A 20,164-nucleotide genomic window follows, 5' to 3' on the forward strand; every position below is an offset into this window, starting at 1 on the left:
CACACATGGTTTAGATACACTGGGAAGGTGCAAGTGACACAGGAGGAAACAATCCAGGGACACGGCAGACAATCACTCACCGCAGAAAACACCAGGGTAGGAAGTGAAGTTAACCCAGGGACACGAGAGGGACAGAACTACTAAATACATTTTGAATAAATTGATAAATTGACAAATCGTAACTATTGTTCCGAGTATTAAGGCTGGAGCTTCTTCGGGACTTTGTGTGGCTTTTGTAAATCATCTATTTTTGACATGAGGGAAGAGTGTGTTCCAGGAGTGTGTTTCAAAGGCTTTTTAAATGTGTGGTCCCTTTGCCCCGTGGCATTTAGCTATTTTTATAATATGCCCCTCTCTGTGGGATTCCTTGGATTTTTACTGCCCCCTTTGAAAGCCTCCTGTTACCATGGTTACTGCGACCCTGTGCAAAACCCATGATGGTAGTGAATACAGCCTAAATTGGGAGAACACATTACAGTAGTCATGGTTACAACAACCTCTAAAGAATGAATTATGTAACTGACAAGATAGTCACCAGCAGGCAGAAAGACGCAACTCACAGCTGAAGATATTTTGTTTTTTCATATGTCCTCCAGTGCGTTATGAGGAATGCACAGTTTTGTTGTTTACTAATAATTCTAAATATATTGACTTTATGTCTAGTTTGGACAGTGAAAATAAAAATTCACTGCTTATTCACATGTTTTTGGTGGCAACCAACAATTCCTTAGTGTCACAAACAAATATTTCTGCAAAGTGATCAAACTAAATTTGAAATGTTATTATATCTGGTTGAGACATTATGAAACAACATTCCCATGCATTCTGTGTTTGACAGTGAGTAAATATGTATATTTACACCCATGGATGGACTCACCTCAGTACCTCACCTAATTGCTCAATGTCCCGTAGGAAGTTGCCGGGTCAACGGTCTTGATTTGAGGACACTGTGCAGCAGCAGGTCTTTATTTGCCTTTCATGTTCATCTTTGATGACTAGAACAGGCAGACGACACTATTTGCTCAAAACAAAACCCTCCAGGAGAGATGTTTTTTTTTTTTTGAGATTTGAAGCAACAAGTGTGTTATAATACTGATTATCTCTATTAAAAATGTCTGTGTCTAAGAATAAAAGAAGGAGCTCCTATGTGGGAAAACGGGAAAGAATATCATAACAACATATTGTAACCTGAGACCTTTGTCTTTGTATAATGCAGATCATGCAAGCAAGAAAAATAATTGCATTTATACACCTGCAATAAGATCCACAATGTACAGAGAAAGTCAGTAAGAAAGTAAGATAAAATGCTAAATAAATCATGAAACATATTGCAACCATTTCTTCAAACCACTGCACCTGCTTCCTCTTATGAACTCATTACCCCTCTCAACAGAAAACACATAAATGTCATCGGTGTTACACAAGACAAATACAACTTATAACAATACATAATGTGGTTTTATGTGGCTGCTTCATATTAGCGCTTTATCTTCTGTCGGTTAAACATGCAGTTGAGACCGACGAGTCCATGAAATGTTCACATGAGACAGAAGCTGTGTATTGAACAAAAAAACTTCATCAAGATCTGATTGTATTATTAGATGTTCAGATTTTCATTCAAATCTTACATTTCCTTTCAGAAAAGTACAACCATCTGAGAATCTTTCAGCACATTTAGAAAATAAATCATATTTTCCTCTGTTAATGTATTACACAATGGTCAGAAATACTCTTTGTTCTAGCCTTTAAACCAGTTGATCACAGCCCAAATTCCCAGAAGCACCATAAGATGATATTTGTCTTATTATAAATCAATGGGTTTAAGATCCTCTTTGGAAATAATTAAATAATTAAATAAATAAATAACAAAAGCATCCGTGCAGTAAAATCTAATCATAGCACAATCAGATGCACAAAATAACAAAGATTTAACATAGGATGATGACAACAAACCTATTTCATTTCTCATATGTGGTTCATGCCTGCTGCCTGGAACAAAGATTTTTTCTCTAAAAAGTTTGTGCATGCACAATTTTCATGATATATGGCCAAAATGGGTAAAACAGTACTGTCTTTAAAGATAGCTCCTCGGTAGATAAGGAGGAAAACTCAATGGAACAGGGAGACCAGGTGTTAAGTAATCATTTTAAGATAACACATTGTTCCCTCATGTGCTAGGGTTGCTAAAAGTCAAAATTGGTCATTTTCAGTTCTCTCTGCATAGATATGTTTGGCCTGTTAGAGAAGTAATGTCTCAGTTTTCTTTATCAGCTTATACATGATATACGCTCACTCCTTCGATTTTTCCTGCTCATGTAACTTGTTTTTTTTTGCTTCCTTTCCTCTAATTTAGCTCATCTGACTCTTTACCCCAAAAGTTCTGTTTCTTTTCCTTCCTTCGATTTCCCTCTCATCTCATGTGCGAGTTGTCGTGTGTCTCACAATAAGTTGTCTGTTACCCCCTTTGTTCATTTCACTAATCCTTTCAATCTTAACAATCGCAAATCCACTCCTTCACTTTTTATCAACCTCTGTGCAGAGATACATCTTCAAAAGCATTTCCAATTCACATCATGGCATGATGACCATAGTTTCTTATAATCGCACTTCTGCTTGAGCCTTCGTGTTTTACAGCTCGCCTGCTCCCTCGCTCACTATCTCTGTCTCTCTGACTCTTTCTGTTTGTTCTTTTTGGGTCGTCTCTTTCACAGCAATAAGTGCTTGTTAGCCTCCTCAATGCGCATAGTCTGGAATCAGAACTGTGTATTTTTCCCTCTAAACCAACTTTGTTACATAATATGATCCAGTAGTCATGTTTATCCTTCACCAATTTTCAAATTTCTTTTTTGTCCTGCATTTATTTTTCAAGGATTTGGTTTTTGTTGACAGACTTTGTGTGTGTCAGGTGTCAGGTGGTGAAAATACATTGATGTATGTTTAATCTTCATTATACTGATTGATCAAGAAGTTGTTTCTTGAAACGTTTTGCAAACCACAGCAGTGAGAACACTTACAGCCTCTGATCCCTTGGAAGGCAGCTCTACAAGGCCATAGTATGTGGATATTTGAACATCATAAAACGGTTGAATCACTTGATGAAGAAAAACGTGAATATTGATAAAATGGTTTTAAAAAATAGGCTTATTCACTTTCTTTTGTATAGTTAATATGAAGTTAATGCAGTAGTCCTTTCTGAGTAACTTAACATTGAGACTAGGCACAGTGGGAAAACAGCAGGGGAAACAACTTTTTTTTCTCCAATTTTCATATTGTATTTGTGATTATACGTTCTGCTCCGCAGATTTGATATATTTTTGAACCGTGTTGCTTTTACTCATCCCTTTGAGTGTTAGAGTGGACGGGCACTAGTGTTCAGCCCATCAAACTGGGCTTGCCATTGGGGTTTGATCTTTTTTTGTTCGCGGAGAAAAAGTACCGGTAGTTATGCACGTTTATGCAAATGTGTGTGTGTGTTTGTGTGTGTGTTTGTGCCTGTTTTCACAGGACTGCGGGTAACAAAGCAGGTAGCAGTCCCAGGGGTCAAACCCCAGACGAGAGCGGACGGCGCCACGATGGCAACTCCTCTGTTTCTGACTTGGCCAACTCCGTCACCAGCGACATGCACATGGTAACACACAATATCAATGCAGAAGTCCCAGGGGGATACTTTTTATTGAATCCACAGTAACTTATTCTTGATGTGCTTTCTGTATTGCCGAGATCATCTATACTAAGACGAGAGGGACTGCTGTCAGCAAATCCTTTTAAATCATAATAAATGAGGCAGCAGAGGGACTTGAGTGGTGCTTCATGATGATCTCTTTTGATCTAAGATGAAAGGTACATGCAGGACTTGTGACAAGGAATGGACGATGAGTCAGTCTTTCAGCTGATTCTCAATCAATTTGTGATAAGTTGGATTTTAGTGTTGCAAGTCCATTGTCTTACAAGTCCAGGCTATTTTTAGTAGTTTGAATTGTGTCAGGGATAATTTAATTTTACTCTTTAAATTAACCGCTGTGATTGGTAAACATGTAATTATTGCCGATTGTCCATTGGGAGGAGAAAACTCAATCATCACAGGCAGTAAGTCAGTGCGTTTGCTAAATGTATGACCCCTGGTTTAACTTTGCCTGCCAGATCACAGTAGTTACTTTGGTAAGTACAATGTTTTAATTTATAATTGAATTGAGGGCCAATACGTTTAAATAAACCATAGTTTGCCTTCAAAGTTTTTTTGCATGCAGTTTTTACATTTATTTTTCTGCCACCTACTGCAAATAAGACACTTTGTCAGTTCTGGAGAAGAAAGCCAGCCTACACACTTCAGTTCAATTGAGCAAATTCCTACGAGAAGTGTTTCCTCCACACAAGTCTTTCATCACACAGAAAGCACTGTCTTCCTCCCACTCAGCTCACCCACCTGTAGAGCACCGCTGCTAGTTATTGCCATGCAGTATCTCATCTCACTGAAACATATAGTGCTCATCTCCCTTTCAGCGAAGCTCTGAGAGGGGACGTCTGCCTTTTTCAGCGGGGTTCAATAATTAGCTGTTAAAGAACACGCGGTGGGTGCTGTGAGAATGTGACAGAAATGGGCTCAGTAGTGTGTAATTACGCCGGTCATGGGGCGTGTTTGAGGAGTTTACCCTGGCTTAATGATAATACTCATTCTGGGAAGTACCAGGGGCGTCTACACATAACACAACTCTCCTTTTATGCTGAAAAAACCTGACCGTCACTTTTGAACTACTTTCGCTGCAATAGAAAAAAAACAGTGGCAGTATATACAGTTTATATTTATCAAGCTATAATTGAAGAGAACGGGATGCAGGGAGATGGCGTTGAACGTCGGAGTATATATACATCCAACCCCCTCCAGCCTCTCAGGTGATAGGGGTCGGGGGAGGATAGGTGGGGATCCTGTCAGTGCCACATGGTCCTTATCAAGATGTTCTCCAACGCTGCTTTCATTTTTTGATGTGCTCTCAGGGCCCGCGACAGGGCGGTGTGAACGTGTCTCTGCGTCTGTGTCAACATAACATCCACACGTTTGCAGAGGCTTTAATGTGCTTTATTTGTCGAGGCTGGAGATTTTCATTTGGGATTCCTCAACAAAGCTCACGAAAAGACTAAAACCGGCAATGGGTTTTTCTGCCCCTTGATTCTTTCTGACTTCTCCAGTTTACAGTCACTGTAGCGATCAGCTCCAGGCACTTTTATTCTTACAGAAAACAAAAACCTTAAGATGCCTGTCAGGAATGTATGTTTTCATCTTTTAAAAAGGCTGAATAAGTTCATAAAACAGTTTGACACAGCAACTTTTAACATACGTTACTTGTCTCGGCTGCTGATCAATACAACTTTTTTGTGTATATATTATATTCATTAATATTCAGCAGTAGGACAGCTTATGTAGGGTTGACTCAAAAGAAACTACAGAGCCCATGTCACTTGTTATGGAGGCAAATGAAGATTGTCGCTCATTTTTGAAGTTTCTGGGGAGCAATGGACAATGTTTGTAAGCATACTGCACCTGAGATGTTTGTGTTTTCAGAAAATTAAATTGTGAGAGTGTTGAAGAATTGTCAAGATTGGTAAAAAAAAGAGCCCAACATAGAAAATGGGGAAAAGCCATATAGGCCAGCTGTTGGGTGTAGGACTGCTCAATGAAAAGTGATCATATTCAGCGTGGAGAATAAGGGGCTGAGCAGCACCATTAGAGATATGTGGGAGAATACAAAATTGGATATTACATTTCTGGAACTGCTCCTTGAGTAAAGCCTCTAGCTCTTCCATCATCAGATAGCACGTTTTAAACTGGATTTCTCCCCCTCCCTGCAGGCCAAGCCACCATCAGTCAGAGGGCCTGTCTACCAACAGATAATCTGCCTCTCATCTCCACACAGCCGTGGACAATTTGTGCCTTTATTGCAGAGTAGAAGGCAGTCATGTGACAAAACCTTATGCTAGTTAGTCATTTGGGAGCTGATTTTTTAATGTAGATGTGCAGAATTATTGCCCCCGGAGTGTTTAGTCTGTTTGTGAGCATACTCTGAATCTGGCTGAGAGAACTGCAACTCACATGGTTTTCCATTTTGTTTACACTTATAACCTCCACTGTTGCTTCATTTGTTCCATCAGCTAACTCAAATTAATGAATCAAACCTCCAATAAATACTCCTTCTGACGCTATAACAGTGTCTGTTGACAATTTTAGAGGCGATGATCGTGAGGGTTGTGTTTGGAAACCCAAGAGTCCACTTGGTTGTGTTGTTGTGGAGCTCTATCCCACGGCCCTCTCGGAGAAATTGTGCAAATGTGCACATCTTCCTTGAGTGCATTATGCCAAATCATTCCCTCATTACCTTATCTGAACCTCATTTTAGCACGCATTATCAAAACTTAGTTGTTTACGCTACATTGAGCAGTAAATGAATGTTTCAGACACTTGAATAATCATTATATTTACGCCATCTTGCAGACAGATGTATTGTTGCTTCACTGGAGATTTTGTTGATTGGACAGTGTTATAATCATAGGTGTTTTTTAATGTGTTGTTCAATTAGCTGTATAATGGATGATAATGAATTAACTACTGAGCGTTTCTCTCCTGGTTTACTTCATTATTAAACAATACTTGACATCATAAGAGCAATCTCTGACAGATGTTCCTTGTAAGAAAGGATTCTTTCCCCCTCTGAGGATGTAGGTACTCTACAATTTGTTATGTCTATCTCTAAACGAGCAGCACTGATCTTGTAATGGTTTTTGTTCAAAATAGAGTAGTACACCAGTAATAAAGCAGTATATACTGCTCCATGTAGCTAAAATGTATCAAACACCTGGAGTGAACATCGCATTCATTTCCTCTTTTTCCTGTTTATTCTTTAGTTATCTCCAGGTTCGGAGGAAGATGACCACGAGGGTCCAGTGTGTGAGAAGCTGGGTCGTGTTCAGTTCAGCGTTGGATACAGTTTTCAGGACTCTACCCTCACTGTTAAAATTCTCAAGGGGCAGGATTTGCCCGCTAAAGACTTTTCCGGCACATCTGATCCGTTTGTCAAACTCTACCTGCTGCCGGACAAGAAGCACAAGCTGGAGACCAAAGTCAAGAGGAAAAATCTGAACCCCCACTGGAATGAGACCTTCCTGTTTGAAGGTTTGACAGAGGAAGCTTTCCTAATACATGGAATTAACAATTCACCGTACATGCAGGCACTCTCTAGCTGTCTTTTATATGTGTGACGTATCACGTCTGTGTTGTTTCTTAGGGTTCCCTTACGAGAAGGTGGTCCAGAGGACTCTATACCTGCAGGTTCTTGACTACGACCGTTTCAGCAGGAATGACCCCATAGGAGAGGTGTCCGTCCCCCTCAACAAACTGGACCTGGCCAACATGCAGACTTTCTGGAAGGAGCTCAAACCATGTAGCGATGGCAGCGTGAGTAAGACGAGCGAAGGGGCTGGGGGAGGGAAGGAAGGAGGAAGAGGAACAGGGAGAAGAGGGAGGAGGGGAGACAGAGGATGAGATGGAATATAACCAGTGATGTCATTCCTGGCTGCCGTGATACTCTCAGGGGAAATGTGGCTGCATGCTGGTGGGAGAAGGAAGAGAATATGGAGATGCTGAAAGGTAGATGCAGACAACAGGGCCAGCCAGTGGAAGAAAGAGAAATACACAGTCAGCAACAGAAGGGACAACAATGGGAAACGGAGATGAAAAAAGTAAACTATGTTGCTGTTGGTGTGTAATTTCTCCAGGGGAGTCGGGGGGATCTGCTGGTGTCTCTGTGCTACAACCCCACAGCTAACACCATCACTGTCAGCATCATCAAAGCCCGCAACCTCAAAGCCATGGACATTGGAGGCACTTCTGGTATAGATACTCCTTCATCTCTTGTGTCCTTTTATTTTTGCCCTTCTACATCTATGCTGGCTTCAAAATTAAAATAAGAAAACTGTCTTATTTGATATCAAATTCATGACGGCACATAAACTAACATGGCATTCGACTATGTTGAAACCTTAATGAACACACATTTCCTCTCCTTAGACCCTTACGTAAAAGTGTGGTTGATGCACAAGGACAAGCGTGTGGAGAAGAAGAAGACGGTGGTGATGAAGCGCTGCCTGGACCCTGTTTTCAACGAGTCCTTCCCCTTTGACGTGCCTGCACACGTGCTGAGGGAGACCACCATAATTATCACCGTGATGGACAAGGACAGACTGAGTCGCAATGATGTCATTGGAAAGGTATCTCCTTCTATCTTCTTCCTTATTTGTTCTCTTCTTCTGTGTTCTCCTGACCCTGTGACAGACCGCCAGCAGCTGATCACCGATGCAGTCTCTGCTGACCCCTGCTGGAACACGTGGACCCGCCTTGGGTCATGGTGAATAAATAAAAGAGTGACCAAGTGTTGACCACTTGATGGTATATATATATATATATATACAGTATACACTCACCGGCCACTTTATTAGGTACCCCATGCTAGTAACGGGTTGGACCCCCTTTTGCCTTCAGAACTGCCTCAATTCTTCGTGGCATAGATTCAACAAGGTGCTGGAAGCATTCCTCAGGGAGTTTGGTCCATATTGACATGATGGCATCACACAGTTGCCGCAGATTTGTCGGCTGCACATCCATGATGCGAATCTCCCGTTCCACCACATCCCAAAGATGCTCTATTGGATTGAGATCTGGTGATTGTGGAGGCCATTTGAGTACAGCGAACTCATTGTCATGTTCAAGAAACCAGTCTGAGATGATTCCAGCTTTATGACATGGCGCTTTATCCTGCTGAAAGTAGCCATCAGAAGTTGGGTACATTGTGGTCATAAAGGGATGGACATGGTCAGCAACAATACTCAGGTAGGCTGTGGCGTTGCAACGATGCTCAATTGGTACCAAGGGGCCCAAAGAGTGCCAAGAAAATATTCCCCACACCATGACACCACCACCACCAGCCTGAACCGTTGATACAAGGCAGGATGGATCCATGCTTTCATGTTGTAGACGCCAAATTCTGACCCTACCATCCGAATGTCGCAGCAGAAATCGAGACTCATCAGACCAGGCAACGTTTTTCCAATCTTCTATTGTCCAATTTCGATGAGCTTGTGCAAATTGTAGCCTCAGTTTCCTGTTCTTAGCTGAAAGGAGTGGCACCCGGTGTGGTCTTCTGCTGCTGTAGCCCATCTGCCTCAAAGTTCGACGTACTGTGCGTTCAGAGATGCTCTTATGCCCACCTTGGTTGTAACGGGTGGTTATTTGAGTCACTGTTGCCCTTCTATCAGCTCGAACCAGTCTGGCCATTCTCCTCTGACCTCTGGCATCAACAAGGCATTTCCGCCCACAGAACTGCCGCTCACTGGATGTTTTTTCTTTTTCGGACCATTCTCTGTAAACCCTAGAGATGGTTGTGCGTGAAAATCCCAGTAGATTAGCAGTTTCTGGAATACTCAGACCAGCCCTTCTGGCACCAACAATCATGCCACGTTCAAAGTCACTCAAATCACCTTTCTTCCCCATACTGATGCCCGGTTTGAACTGCAGGAGATTGTCTTGACAATGTCTACATGCCTAAATGCACTGAGTTGCCGCCATGTGATTGGCTGCTTAGAAATTAAGTGTTAACGAGCAGTTGGACTGGTGTACCTAATAAAGTGGCCGGTGAGTGTATATATATATTAAGGACCTCTCTTAGACACCAAGATCAAGAATGAATGTTCAGGTTGCAGTGGAATCAGTTTATGTGTGTTGTTGTATTTTTATTGGATTGATACGGTGTGTCATTCACCAAACTCAAAAATTTGATTTTACACAATTTCCAGAAGCATTGCTTCGGTGTTAAATATTGATTCGTTACTCTTCATCATAGGAAACTAAATCCTTCATGTATGCTCAACTGTATCGTTGGTTTTTTGCATTTTTTAAAGCTGACCCACTGTTCAATGACATTGAGAGATTATACGCTCTGCTTGCTCAAAAATTAATTGAAATTATTAATTGACAGTGTACCAATTTAACAATCTGGTCTGTTATAATTATTTCCAAAATACATTATTTTCAGGACATTTCTGAGAAAATTATTAGGAATTTACACACTCGTTCATATCCGTATTCAACTGAAGAGGAGAATAGAGCTTAAAACGAGTCCTTTTTGTCTAAAATAATGGAAAGAACCCAGAACTCAACTCAAATCCGTGTTCTTTCAGACACTGTAATAATACTCATCTATGAGATTTGTAATGCATGGATGAGCCTCTGTGCTCTGTGTCATTCATACACATCTCCAGTAATTGCTATTCTAACCACATATATTATCTGCCTACACACAGCAGTAATAATATGTTGCACATATAACCACACCAAATAATGTGCAACTGGTTGGAGGACACTGACAATTTGAACAGTATTCCCTGCAACATGTAAAGATGAGAAGTTTCTTTCTAGGTGAGAATTACTTAAAAGCTCAGCTTTTGAGCTTCATTAACAGCAGTATTAGCCTTTCAGAGAGTACTTTACCACGTGAAATCGCTTCCTGTAATGTCTCTTTTTCTCCCCGGGATTTGAGTTAAACTCCGATTAGAGTGGCAGGCTTAGTGTTGGAGACAAGGCCAGACGAAAGGTCTCAGTGACTACTCTTTCTACTCAATACTACCCTGTCTTTTGGAGGCGGAGGATCTCTACAAATAACATCAATCTATGCACTTGGGTAACGTTGACTCTCTCGTTCTGGCAGATCTATCTTTCATGGAAGAGTGGCCCTGCAGAGGTAAAACACTGGAAAGACATGATGGGTCGTCCTCGTAACCCTGTGTCCCAGTGGCATGCTCTCAAGGCCTGAGGGACCCAGCAACCAGTCTGCCTGCCTGTGGGACCCAGCAACCAACCTGCCCCCCCCCCCCTTTAGCACATGTCCACCCCTCCTGCAGTTTTGGGCTGCAGGCAATGAGTGTCATCTCTTTGTTCTCAGGCTTCTTTGATATCCCCCCCTTCGTCCTCTTGACACCATCCCTAGATTTCACCCTTGTTAAGTTAGAATTGGGCCCCTCATCCCCGTCTCACCTTTTTTAGAACTTAAAAGAGTATTTGATGACTTCACTCAGCTCGTCCTCGTGACTTCTCGTGTCGACCGCTCCCCAGTGTTTAACATCCGAGCAGCACCTCCTGCCACCCATGAATACAAACTACCCACCAGGAATGGATCAAAGTAATATTCCAGCCATCATATGTGGCGGCGAGACAGGGTTCATTTAAACATGCACCAGAGCTGCGTGACTCATTTGCCACCTTCATCCAGTGTCGCAGTGAGGAGTCTTCCACTCTGCTCCTCGGCCCTTTGTTCTCTCACTGTCACGACTCCTCCTTTGAATGCCTGAAAAACCAGGAAAACCTACACAGGCAATGGAAGAGTGATGATGAGATGAATTACTGTAAGTGGAACAGGACTCTTGTTCATGTTTTGATCTTTTTTGATTTTTCTCTGGCCTCCTCCCGTGGCGGAGAACCCTTCGTTGTACGTGCGTCCTGTGGGTGATGTGCTGTAACCCCAATTTAAGTTCTTCAACAAAAAAACCAATAAGCATATGAACATTTATTGCTGGTCTGATAGGGCAGGTGCCCCCAACCCCCCCCACAACTTTTTCTTTAAAAAATAAATCCTGATGGACAGGGGAAAAAAAGAATAAAGTAATTAATGTTGTGTTTTTTGTTTCACAAAAGAACTTAGTATCAACTTGTTCTTCCAGACACTGAAAATAAGCAAAAAGCCAGCTTCCATATGTGTTGAGGTGTGGGTTAATGCGTCTGTGTTTGAGTGTGTGTGTGTGTGTGTGTGTGTGTGTGTGTGTGAATGAAAGTATTTAGGTCTTGAACAGCTGGACTAAGATGTGTTTGAAAATAGTCCTTGATAGCAATGATAATAAGATATTGTTAGAATTTCTGATGTTGAAGTAGTAAAGGCCTGGGGAGGTCACTGAGGTTAAAGGGTCAGTCCACTCAAAACACAGACACACGTACAGCATTTTCTAATATATCTTTAGTAGTATTAAGCCAGGCGAATAGTTTCAGATGTTTTCTTGGAGTTTAACGCCCTAAAATCTCGGTTGCCACCTCAAAGACAAAGAGGATGAATGATGAAGTTTAATTACAGCATTTGAAAACCGCAGTATGAATGGTTTACACTTTGAAAACAACTGACAACAACAATCGATCCATCAATAATTTGACAACATCGGGAAAAACTTGTAACTTCTCACATGCTTTTTACTGTTGTTTTTTCACCACTTACACATACACATAATACTGTATGATTTGGGTAAACTGACCATTTCTGTATGCAGTCAATAAATCACTTAGTTGTGTAACAGACCGTGCTATGTTGAATATGTTAATGTGAATGTGTTTTGAAATCGGATAATAATAAATCATTTATATAAATAAAACAAACTATCCGTGCATTACACCTTTAATAGCCATTAAGGCCATTTCTACAAAACACTACAACAATATCACCTTGTTTTTATTTGCTTTAACCAATAACAAGTCAGTCTTCCAGTTGTTTGCTTCTCTGCCTGAATGTGACCTCCCCAATTCCCATAGAGACATGGAGGAAACAAACGAGAGAGGGAAAAAAATGTTTTTAAAATGCACTGTTGGTTTCTGTCTTCTGGATGTGTGTATATGTGAGAGTGTTGATATTTGAACTTTAGTTTGTGTCATTTTATTTACTATGAGTCCCTGTGTGTGTGTGTATATATATATACATCTGCACTGCGTTCCATTTTTCCAGGTTAATACAGAACAACATTGTTTACCGTTTTTTTTCTGTATGACACAAACCAGTTGTATAGATAAATGTTATCACTTCTTTACAAATCACTGCACTTGATGACGATGCTGGAACAAACCTCTCTTTACGGGACTTTGGTTTGGGAGGGAGGCAAAACTGTTTTTTTCATGAGCTGGAAAAGGAAAAAATATCAACGTTAGAAGAGATAAAAACCTGTTTTTCTTGACCATACTTAATCATGATTAGTTTAGACAGAAGCAGCTACCAACATTTTGTCCCGTCTGTCCTTCTGATCCCAGAAACGAAAGGTGGCACCAGCTGACGTCCCCCCTTAAACCCCCCCTCCCCGTCGCGCACACATGCTTTCTGGCACAAAGTGTCCTGTGTGTGCCTTACAAACCCTGCCACACCTTGCTCCTCACCATATGCGCTCCCCCTCACCCAGTGTCAGGGGGGGGGGAGGGGAAAAAAAGGTGAGACGGGAGATAATCATCACCTCTTTGCATCACCTTTAGCTACGTCTCAGGTCAGAGAAGAGCATCAGAGTGTCCCAAAATAACCGGGAACACAGTCATCTGTCTGTCCTGATGGCCATGTGTGAGTAACAAGGCATTATTATCCGTGCTGCTGACAAAGCATTACATTCCAAAGGCGTAGTGGAAGTCACTTTAATCAATGCAACTTCAATACTATTCAATAGTAATAGTACAGTCAGGGTTTGGTATATTTTAGTTTTGTAAAATCGAGCAACAGTATGGATGTCTGCACTCTTCACTGGCCAAATACGGTTTACGGCATTCTCTTGGGGGACTGATTCAGACAAAGAGAGGTTAACCAGCAACATTTTAATTGGTATAAACTGTACAAATGATTGTGAAGTGTCCTGTATGAAAATAATGAAGAAAAAAAAAATCATCAGTATTTACTGGGGTTGTTGATATCTGTCTGTCCTTGGTATCACTCAGCCGCCTCTTTCACTCCCTTTTCTTTTTGTAGTTAAACATCTGTGGTGTGCACAATGTTAAATATCAACCATTTATTTTTTGAAATCTGTACAGTGTATATAAAAATATAGATGTGTACATAAAACAAAGATACTTCTGGTATTGTTATGAGTTTTTCAGAAGCTTGTTTCGATTATTTCTATCAGATTGCAAAAAAAAGGGTTGTTCGGTGTAGTATCAAGTCGAAGGCATTGGTAAAAGAAGTAATAAGATCCTTTACATAGATAAAATACCACAAGTCAATATAATACCATTTTCCATAACAAGTAAACGCCTGTAGTCAAAATCTTCCTCAAGAAAAGTACAGATGTACAGATTTTACAAGATTTTTTATCTTGTAATATATTTCAAGCAATATGTTATGTTTTGCGTTTTATATTTTTCATTATATATGTGTTATTTTAATGTAAAATCCTCATTTGAGAAGTAAAAAATATATACAGCTGTCAAGTGCGGTAAAAAGTACAATAGTGTAATTGAAATGTAGCAGAATGAGGTAAAACTGTACTTGAGTAAATTTAATTACTTTCCTCTGATTGATGCAACTCAATTTGATCTTAATAATCTGGGAGATTTTAAGTGCAGTTTTCATCAAAGCAACTAATTTCACAGAGACGTACTGCTAACTCACTGCCTCACTTTAGTCTGATTCCAGCTGTTGATAGCATCAACTGCTTTTGTTGAAGTTTAATTGCAAATACATGGTCCAAGTGATAAAGCCTCAGCTATGAGAGCAGGAAACACACACGCCCCAAACTCTCTTCAAGTTTGGGGCAAGATTCAAAGTGTGATTAACACGTGTCCTTGCTGTGCCTGTGACACACTCCGTTTCACTGCATCTTCAAGCCAGGATCAAATCTAACAGAAAAGTGTGGGTATGTTTATTTTCTAAAACCTATATTGCCATAGTTCAAACCGGGGAGAGTCGTTTTCCAGCAGCGCCCCTCACGACTCTCCAGCACACACAGGAAGACCGGATGAAGGCTGGAGAGGCTGGAGGTGGCAAGAAAGGAAACATGAGTGAAATTCCAGGGCAGCAGAGGGAGCGACTGCAGGGCTGAGGATAAAACAGAGAGCTGTCACGACACAGGAAGCAGCACTGAAGGATGACAGGAGCGCGCGGCTACAGATAGGCGCAGTGGGTGTGCGTGGGCAACAAATGAACAAGCACTCAGAGCAATAAAGACATTATTTGTGCTGCCCTGCATGTGGGAGCCACAAGTGGCATCCTTTTGTCTTGAAAGCAGGGATTTAATGTCAAATGAATAGTAGTGTTGTATTTCAGGACATTGACACAGCCGCAATCACGAGACCAATTGAAAGTCAAACTGGGATATTTTATGCAGTGAGATTAGAGGTAACCAGATCATTTACATTAAGTAGAAGTATACCAATATAACAATTTACTACATTACAAGCAAATGTCCTGCATTCAAACCTACTTACATAAAAGTATTTTAAGTGTACTTGAATTATAAAATTTAAGGCTTTTATTTTGGAAAATGACTCCATATTGTATATATAATATATGAAATAGACACATCAATGTGGAAGCAGCTTCACCGTTGTGGCTGGTTGGTTCAAAAAACTGGTACTGGTTCAAAAAACTGGGAGCAGGGCCTCTTCCAAAGGGTCTCAGTATAAATCTGAGGGGTCATGAGATTAATAGTTAAAGGAGAATAAAAGATAGTTAACAAGTTTGTATTCACCATTTGACTTCGCCCTAATCTTATCCTCATCCTAAAGTTTTTGGTGAAGTAATGATTGAATAGTGTTTATCTTGGTTTATTGGTTTAATCTTGCATTGTGTTGTATCATTGAATCACATACTTTTAATGAAGCAAATTTTAAATTAAAACTGCTAAATGACTGCAGTTGTCAAAATATGTGGTAAGAATAGCTAAAAAGTCAAATATTTTTACTCTGCGATGTAGTAAAGCACAGGTAGAAAGTCACCGAAATAAAAATACAGAAACAGAAGACTGCACCCGTGTGAACGTACTCTCATATGCTGATTGAGATATATAGTTACACAGATGGCAGAGGAGCAAAGAGCACACAGAGGGGAACCCCTCTGACATCACCAGTGTCTATTTTAGGACAATGAGGAGAGCATGAACATTGAAGGCTGTGAAGCTTACTCAACATATTTTTCATTTAAAATTGAGGGGAAAGACTGCATAAGAAGATTTGTCTCGTGGATGTTGGTTGCCTTGTTTGTGTGACACCTAGTCGGTGGATTGTGTGCACATTATGATTCTCTGGGCGTACACAAGCAGGATCTGTTTTGAGATTCTGTGCACATCTCCTGGCCAGAGGGCATTTCCCTTCCGCTCTCCGTACAAGGTTCCGCTGAACCAACATGACACACGGCCAGCGCACACTGATCCGGCAGCGGAGGAGAATAATAACGTTGTTTACATGGCTTTAAGCAAAGCTGTATGTGCTTTAATTGGAAACTCACCTTGACAGACGATTTCCCTGATGCTTTGCTTCTCAAAAGCTTTAATAAAAATGCATAGTCTAAATCCATAAATGCAGTAGCGTAGTCACAGCCGGGTCATTTTTTGTTGATGCTTTTTCGGCAGTAACGCCTCAGTTTCTATTATCTAAAAGTATCTGCATAAAGGCTCTGAGGATTCTCCCACATATGGCAACGACGGACCGATGTATTCACATTGCATCCTGCATGGATGACAAGGTCTGGGAGACACGTGTGTTTTGCAGCTGACCCGTTTGCCACAGAGATACCAAGGTGTATCAGTTTGTCGTCACTGAGTGTGAGGTGGTCTGCTTCCACCATGCGTCCATGCACTGATACTGCAGGCAACCTTCATTATGCAACAGATATCTGTCATACCATGAAACCTCTTGTATTTGAAAGGAATAATGGAAGATTGTAAAGAGTCACCATTTATTAAATAATCAATAATGTCTGTGATAGGCACATTAAAATCATTGAACACAACCATGACAATGGAAACAAGGCACACTAATGTGCGAGTCCATGTGTTTCTGTTTGACTATCTCGTATAGAAACGGATCGTCAGCGTGTTTCCATTTGTCAGAGCTGACGAACTGTATGCATCGCACACATTCATCAGATTTAATGTAGTCTTGAATCACAAATTTACAATAATCTTCTGTTAAAATATTCAGAGCACCTTGCTAAGAGTGTGTTACATCAATTCCTGCTTGATCCAACTTCCCTCATCTTCCAGGAGTCTTCTTCCCCATTATACGACTGACTGGAGTTGGCAGGGGAGATAGAAGATGGAGGCCTTCATGAGGAGAATATTTAGTAGTGCTGGAGAGGGTTCTGAATATTTTCAATGCCAGATCATTTTTATAACTAAAAAAAAAATCAGTTGGCGCTGAACATTTTTCCTGGTGGGAGAGCGATGGACCTCAACGGCTTTCCTTTTCCAGGTACTCCAAGCTGGGTGCATCCAACCTCTGCTCATGGTTGCGGTTCTTTGTGAACTCCTTCAGCATATCCATGATCTCTCCCTGGTAAACGTCGGGGGTGGGCTGAGCTTCTGTAAGCACAAAGAGGACAGGTTTCACGGTGACAGATGGCTGAGGGACAATGAGCACACCGTGGGTTGCTCTTCTGACATCACCTTCATCTATTTTGGGAACAGCTGAGAAAATAATACGCAAAAGGGTGACTTCTGCTGATTGCACAGGATTATTAACCCTTGACAACAGGAAAAAAACTCTTCCAGAAGTTTTGTATTTGTTTTGTATTGTAGTAAGAAGAAAGAACAATTATGATCCTTCCCACGTGCATCAACAGCGTCTCTGCAGAATAGTTTGGATTCTTGGTTGCACGGTATCGTCTAGTCATTGTAATGCCTCGTAAGGGCTCTATCCCACCTCCTACGTGGTTGTTTTAAATGTTTGGTTTATGAATTCACGATGGAAACTATTTAATTGAAGACTATAAAATGATTCATACATAATTGGTTTCAGGGAAGTCAGCCTAACTGCAACAGTATTTGTTTGTTTTTCCGAGCGGTGTTGCCAATTGGACATGTTGACTCTAATCTCACACTGATTTTGTTGTTTGGCAGTTCGGCACAACAAAACAGACACATAATTGAATCAAATTAGAGACAATTCCATGAATAGAGTGGCTAGTTCTACTGGGGGAGTGAATGAGATCACAGGATGCAGTCAGTGCCAAAAGGAGTTGTGGAATCACAGAATAGATGTTAGTCTGTAAGTAGAGCAATGGTTTCATTATTTTGGCATCATCAGTCAAAAATTATTTCCAGTTAAAAAAAAACAAGGCTTTTTAAAATCACTTTTATACCCAGCAGTCTTTGTTCACATTTTGTTACATGTCAGACTGAACTAAAAAAAGCAGACAAGTCTGATTTTATTTATTGCTTTTAACACAAAAGTGGTCAGACATTTTCTCCCGCCGTGACAACCAAACAGTGAAAGAAATGTCCGCCTGCTGAGTGCGTGTATGTGTGCCATCATGCTGGTCTCAGAGACACCTTCTAATACCAAAGTGGTTTGGAGAATTTAGCCAAAATGTTTATATTTCTTTCTAGTTTGTGGACAGGGTTGATGCTCCTTAACATGACGACCTGGCAAAATGCAGTCGCAGTGAAAATCAAAACGAAGGTGGAGTTCAAGATGGATGTAAACCAAACAAGGGTGTAGATCAGTAAAGTAGAAACCGAGGAAGTGGCCATTGGCCCCTAAACTTTACGTCCCTGATAAGCCCCTGGCCTGATTTGGGGAAATTGTTGATGTGATCCCATCGGAAGACGCTCTCGTTGTAGTTGTTATTGTAATTTGTGTAAACATAAATGACATTACATGTCATTTAGCTGACGCTTTTATCCAAAGTGACTTACATTGAATTTTTAACCCACGGCTTACATTTTGCCTGGGGAGCAATTGTGAGTCAAGTGTCTTGCTCAGAGACACTTCGACATGGCACATGGGGGAGGCGGGATTTGAACTGCCAACATTGCACCACCATCTCCCCTTGTCTTTAAATATGAATGCGTCTTGCGCTGATAATCTAAAGTATATCCTTCTGAAATTGGTTTAGTAACGGCCCTCTCTCTTATGATTTGTGTGCCTGCTACTGTACTCAATGAGAGGCATTGTCAAACCTCTGAGGAGAACCTGTAGCTATTCTCTCACCTGTGGCCCAGTAGTAGATGTCCCAGTCATTGCTTGGTTCATTAATCAGTCTGTCGTACTGCTGCAGCTGATTCTCATTCATTGTGTTCAGGTATTGCTTTGCAAAAAGGCTAAAAGAGAAATTGAGAAAATAGTTAATTATTTTCTATAAATGTCATGTTAGGTAACTTATTTTAAATGTTGTTCCGTAGATCCTTGTTGCATTACTGCGTGGTTCTGGTTTGAGTCGTTGTCATGTGCGCAGACATCCGTTATAAAAATGTAAAATACTTGAAACCCACCTGCACTAGACCAGTGCTCTAAAGTGTGTCACTAGCTTGTCTTGACAGACGAATAAGAGATAAACAGTTCCGTTTTAACAACCTGAGCAGTATGCAGTTCTCCAACATGCCCCTCTTGCGACTCTCATACAGCAGACGCCGCTTCTTGATGTCAGTGGGCTCGCCGGGCCTCTCATCCCACGGTGGCAAAGGGATCTCGATCATGTCTCCCCTGGTGTCGTCTTGTGTATCTCCACGGTAACCACGAGATGGTAAAAGCCCTGTGACTGCTGGTCTCCATGCTGCCTGGCACACACCTGTCACCAGCTGACAGGAAACAACAAAAAACACTACATTGCACTAGATGCTTTCATCACATTCATGTGTTCGACTAAATACTCTACGGACGACATAGCTTCCTTAATGCAGCTCAAGTGGCTTTCATCGGAAAAATTTACAATTTCATCGGAAAAAATTACAAAAGCGCACCGAAGAAGATAATCACATAAAGTTCCTCAGTGTTGTTGACCCCGGGGTTACACAACGCGTCTCAAGCAGGACACACTGATCTTTAGTGCTACAGCCTCGAAAGGCTGAACTCAACATTTGAAACGAAGTTATTTAGTTACAACATTAACGCAATGCTGCTGCATCGTAGAAATACGCCCCGCTTCATATTCTTGAATGAACGATACATCTAACAAATGTCCCCGAGTGAACTAACGTTAACAGCGCGTCTAGAAATAAAAGGATTGTTATTTTGTTAACTCACCCTTCTCGCAACAACAGAGGAGAGCATTTTGACCGTCGTTCTGCTAACGCGTCACTTCTTTGTGAACTGCTCCTCCGCTGAGAAAACGCTGCAGATGTCTGAATGTCAGACACAAAACAGTAAAATTACACAAGCAGGTTTCACGTTACAGAAGCACAC

At 41.1% G+C, this 20,164-nt stretch overlaps 2 protein-coding genes across 4 annotated transcripts in view; one reads left to right on the forward strand and one right to left on the reverse strand.

Annotated features, from left to right (window-relative positions):
• Positions 1-13,904, forward strand: part of syt7b (synaptotagmin VIIb) — an 80,003-nt gene extending 66,099 nt beyond the window's left edge. For all 3 annotated transcript variants that reach the window (XM_037487934.2, XM_037487944.2, XM_037487952.2), the window contains 6 exons: positions 3,505-3,628; positions 6,895-7,162; positions 7,275-7,444; positions 7,765-7,879; positions 8,057-8,256; positions 10,749-13,904. In XM_037487934.2, the coding sequence (XP_037343831.1) occupies positions 3,505-3,628; positions 6,895-7,162; positions 7,275-7,444; positions 7,765-7,879; positions 8,057-8,256; positions 10,749-10,853 (982 nt within the window). In that variant the 3' untranslated portion in view covers positions 10,854-13,904. The remainder of the gene's footprint in view (positions 1-3,504; positions 3,629-6,894; positions 7,163-7,274; positions 7,445-7,764; positions 7,880-8,056; positions 8,257-10,748) is intronic.
• A 2,797-nt stretch (positions 13,905-16,701) lies between these two features.
• Positions 16,702-20,163, reverse strand: sdhaf2 (succinate dehydrogenase complex assembly factor 2). Its single transcript, XM_062561747.1, has 4 exons — positions 20,006-20,163; positions 19,337-19,560; positions 18,974-19,083; positions 16,702-17,343 (listed from the first exon to the last, which is right to left on the reverse strand). Exons 1-4 carry the CDS (start codon positions 20,030-20,032, stop codon positions 17,213-17,215), a joined length of 492 nt encoding a protein of 163 aa, XP_062417731.1. The 5' UTR covers positions 20,033-20,163; the 3' UTR covers positions 16,702-17,212.
• Position 20,164: the final 1 nt, after the last annotated feature.

Source organism: Pungitius pungitius, chromosome 4, assembly GCF_949316345.1.
Source record: "Pungitius pungitius chromosome 4, fPunPun2.1, whole genome shotgun sequence".
Taxonomy (NCBI): Eukaryota; Metazoa; Chordata; class Actinopteri; order Perciformes; family Gasterosteidae; genus Pungitius; species Pungitius pungitius.

Coding starts and splice junctions, on each gene's coding strand:
- sdhaf2 (XM_062561747.1), bottom strand. CDS start 20,032: ATGCTCTCCTCTGTTGTTGCGAGAAGG. Junction 19,561..20,005: donor CCTCTGTTGTTGCGAGAAGG/GTGAGTTAACAA, acceptor GTTTCCTGTCAG/CTGGTGACAGGTGTGTGCCA. Junction 19,084..19,336: donor GAGAACTGCATACTGCTCAG/GTTGTTAAAACG, acceptor TTTCTCTTTTAG/CCTTTTTGCAAAGCAATACC.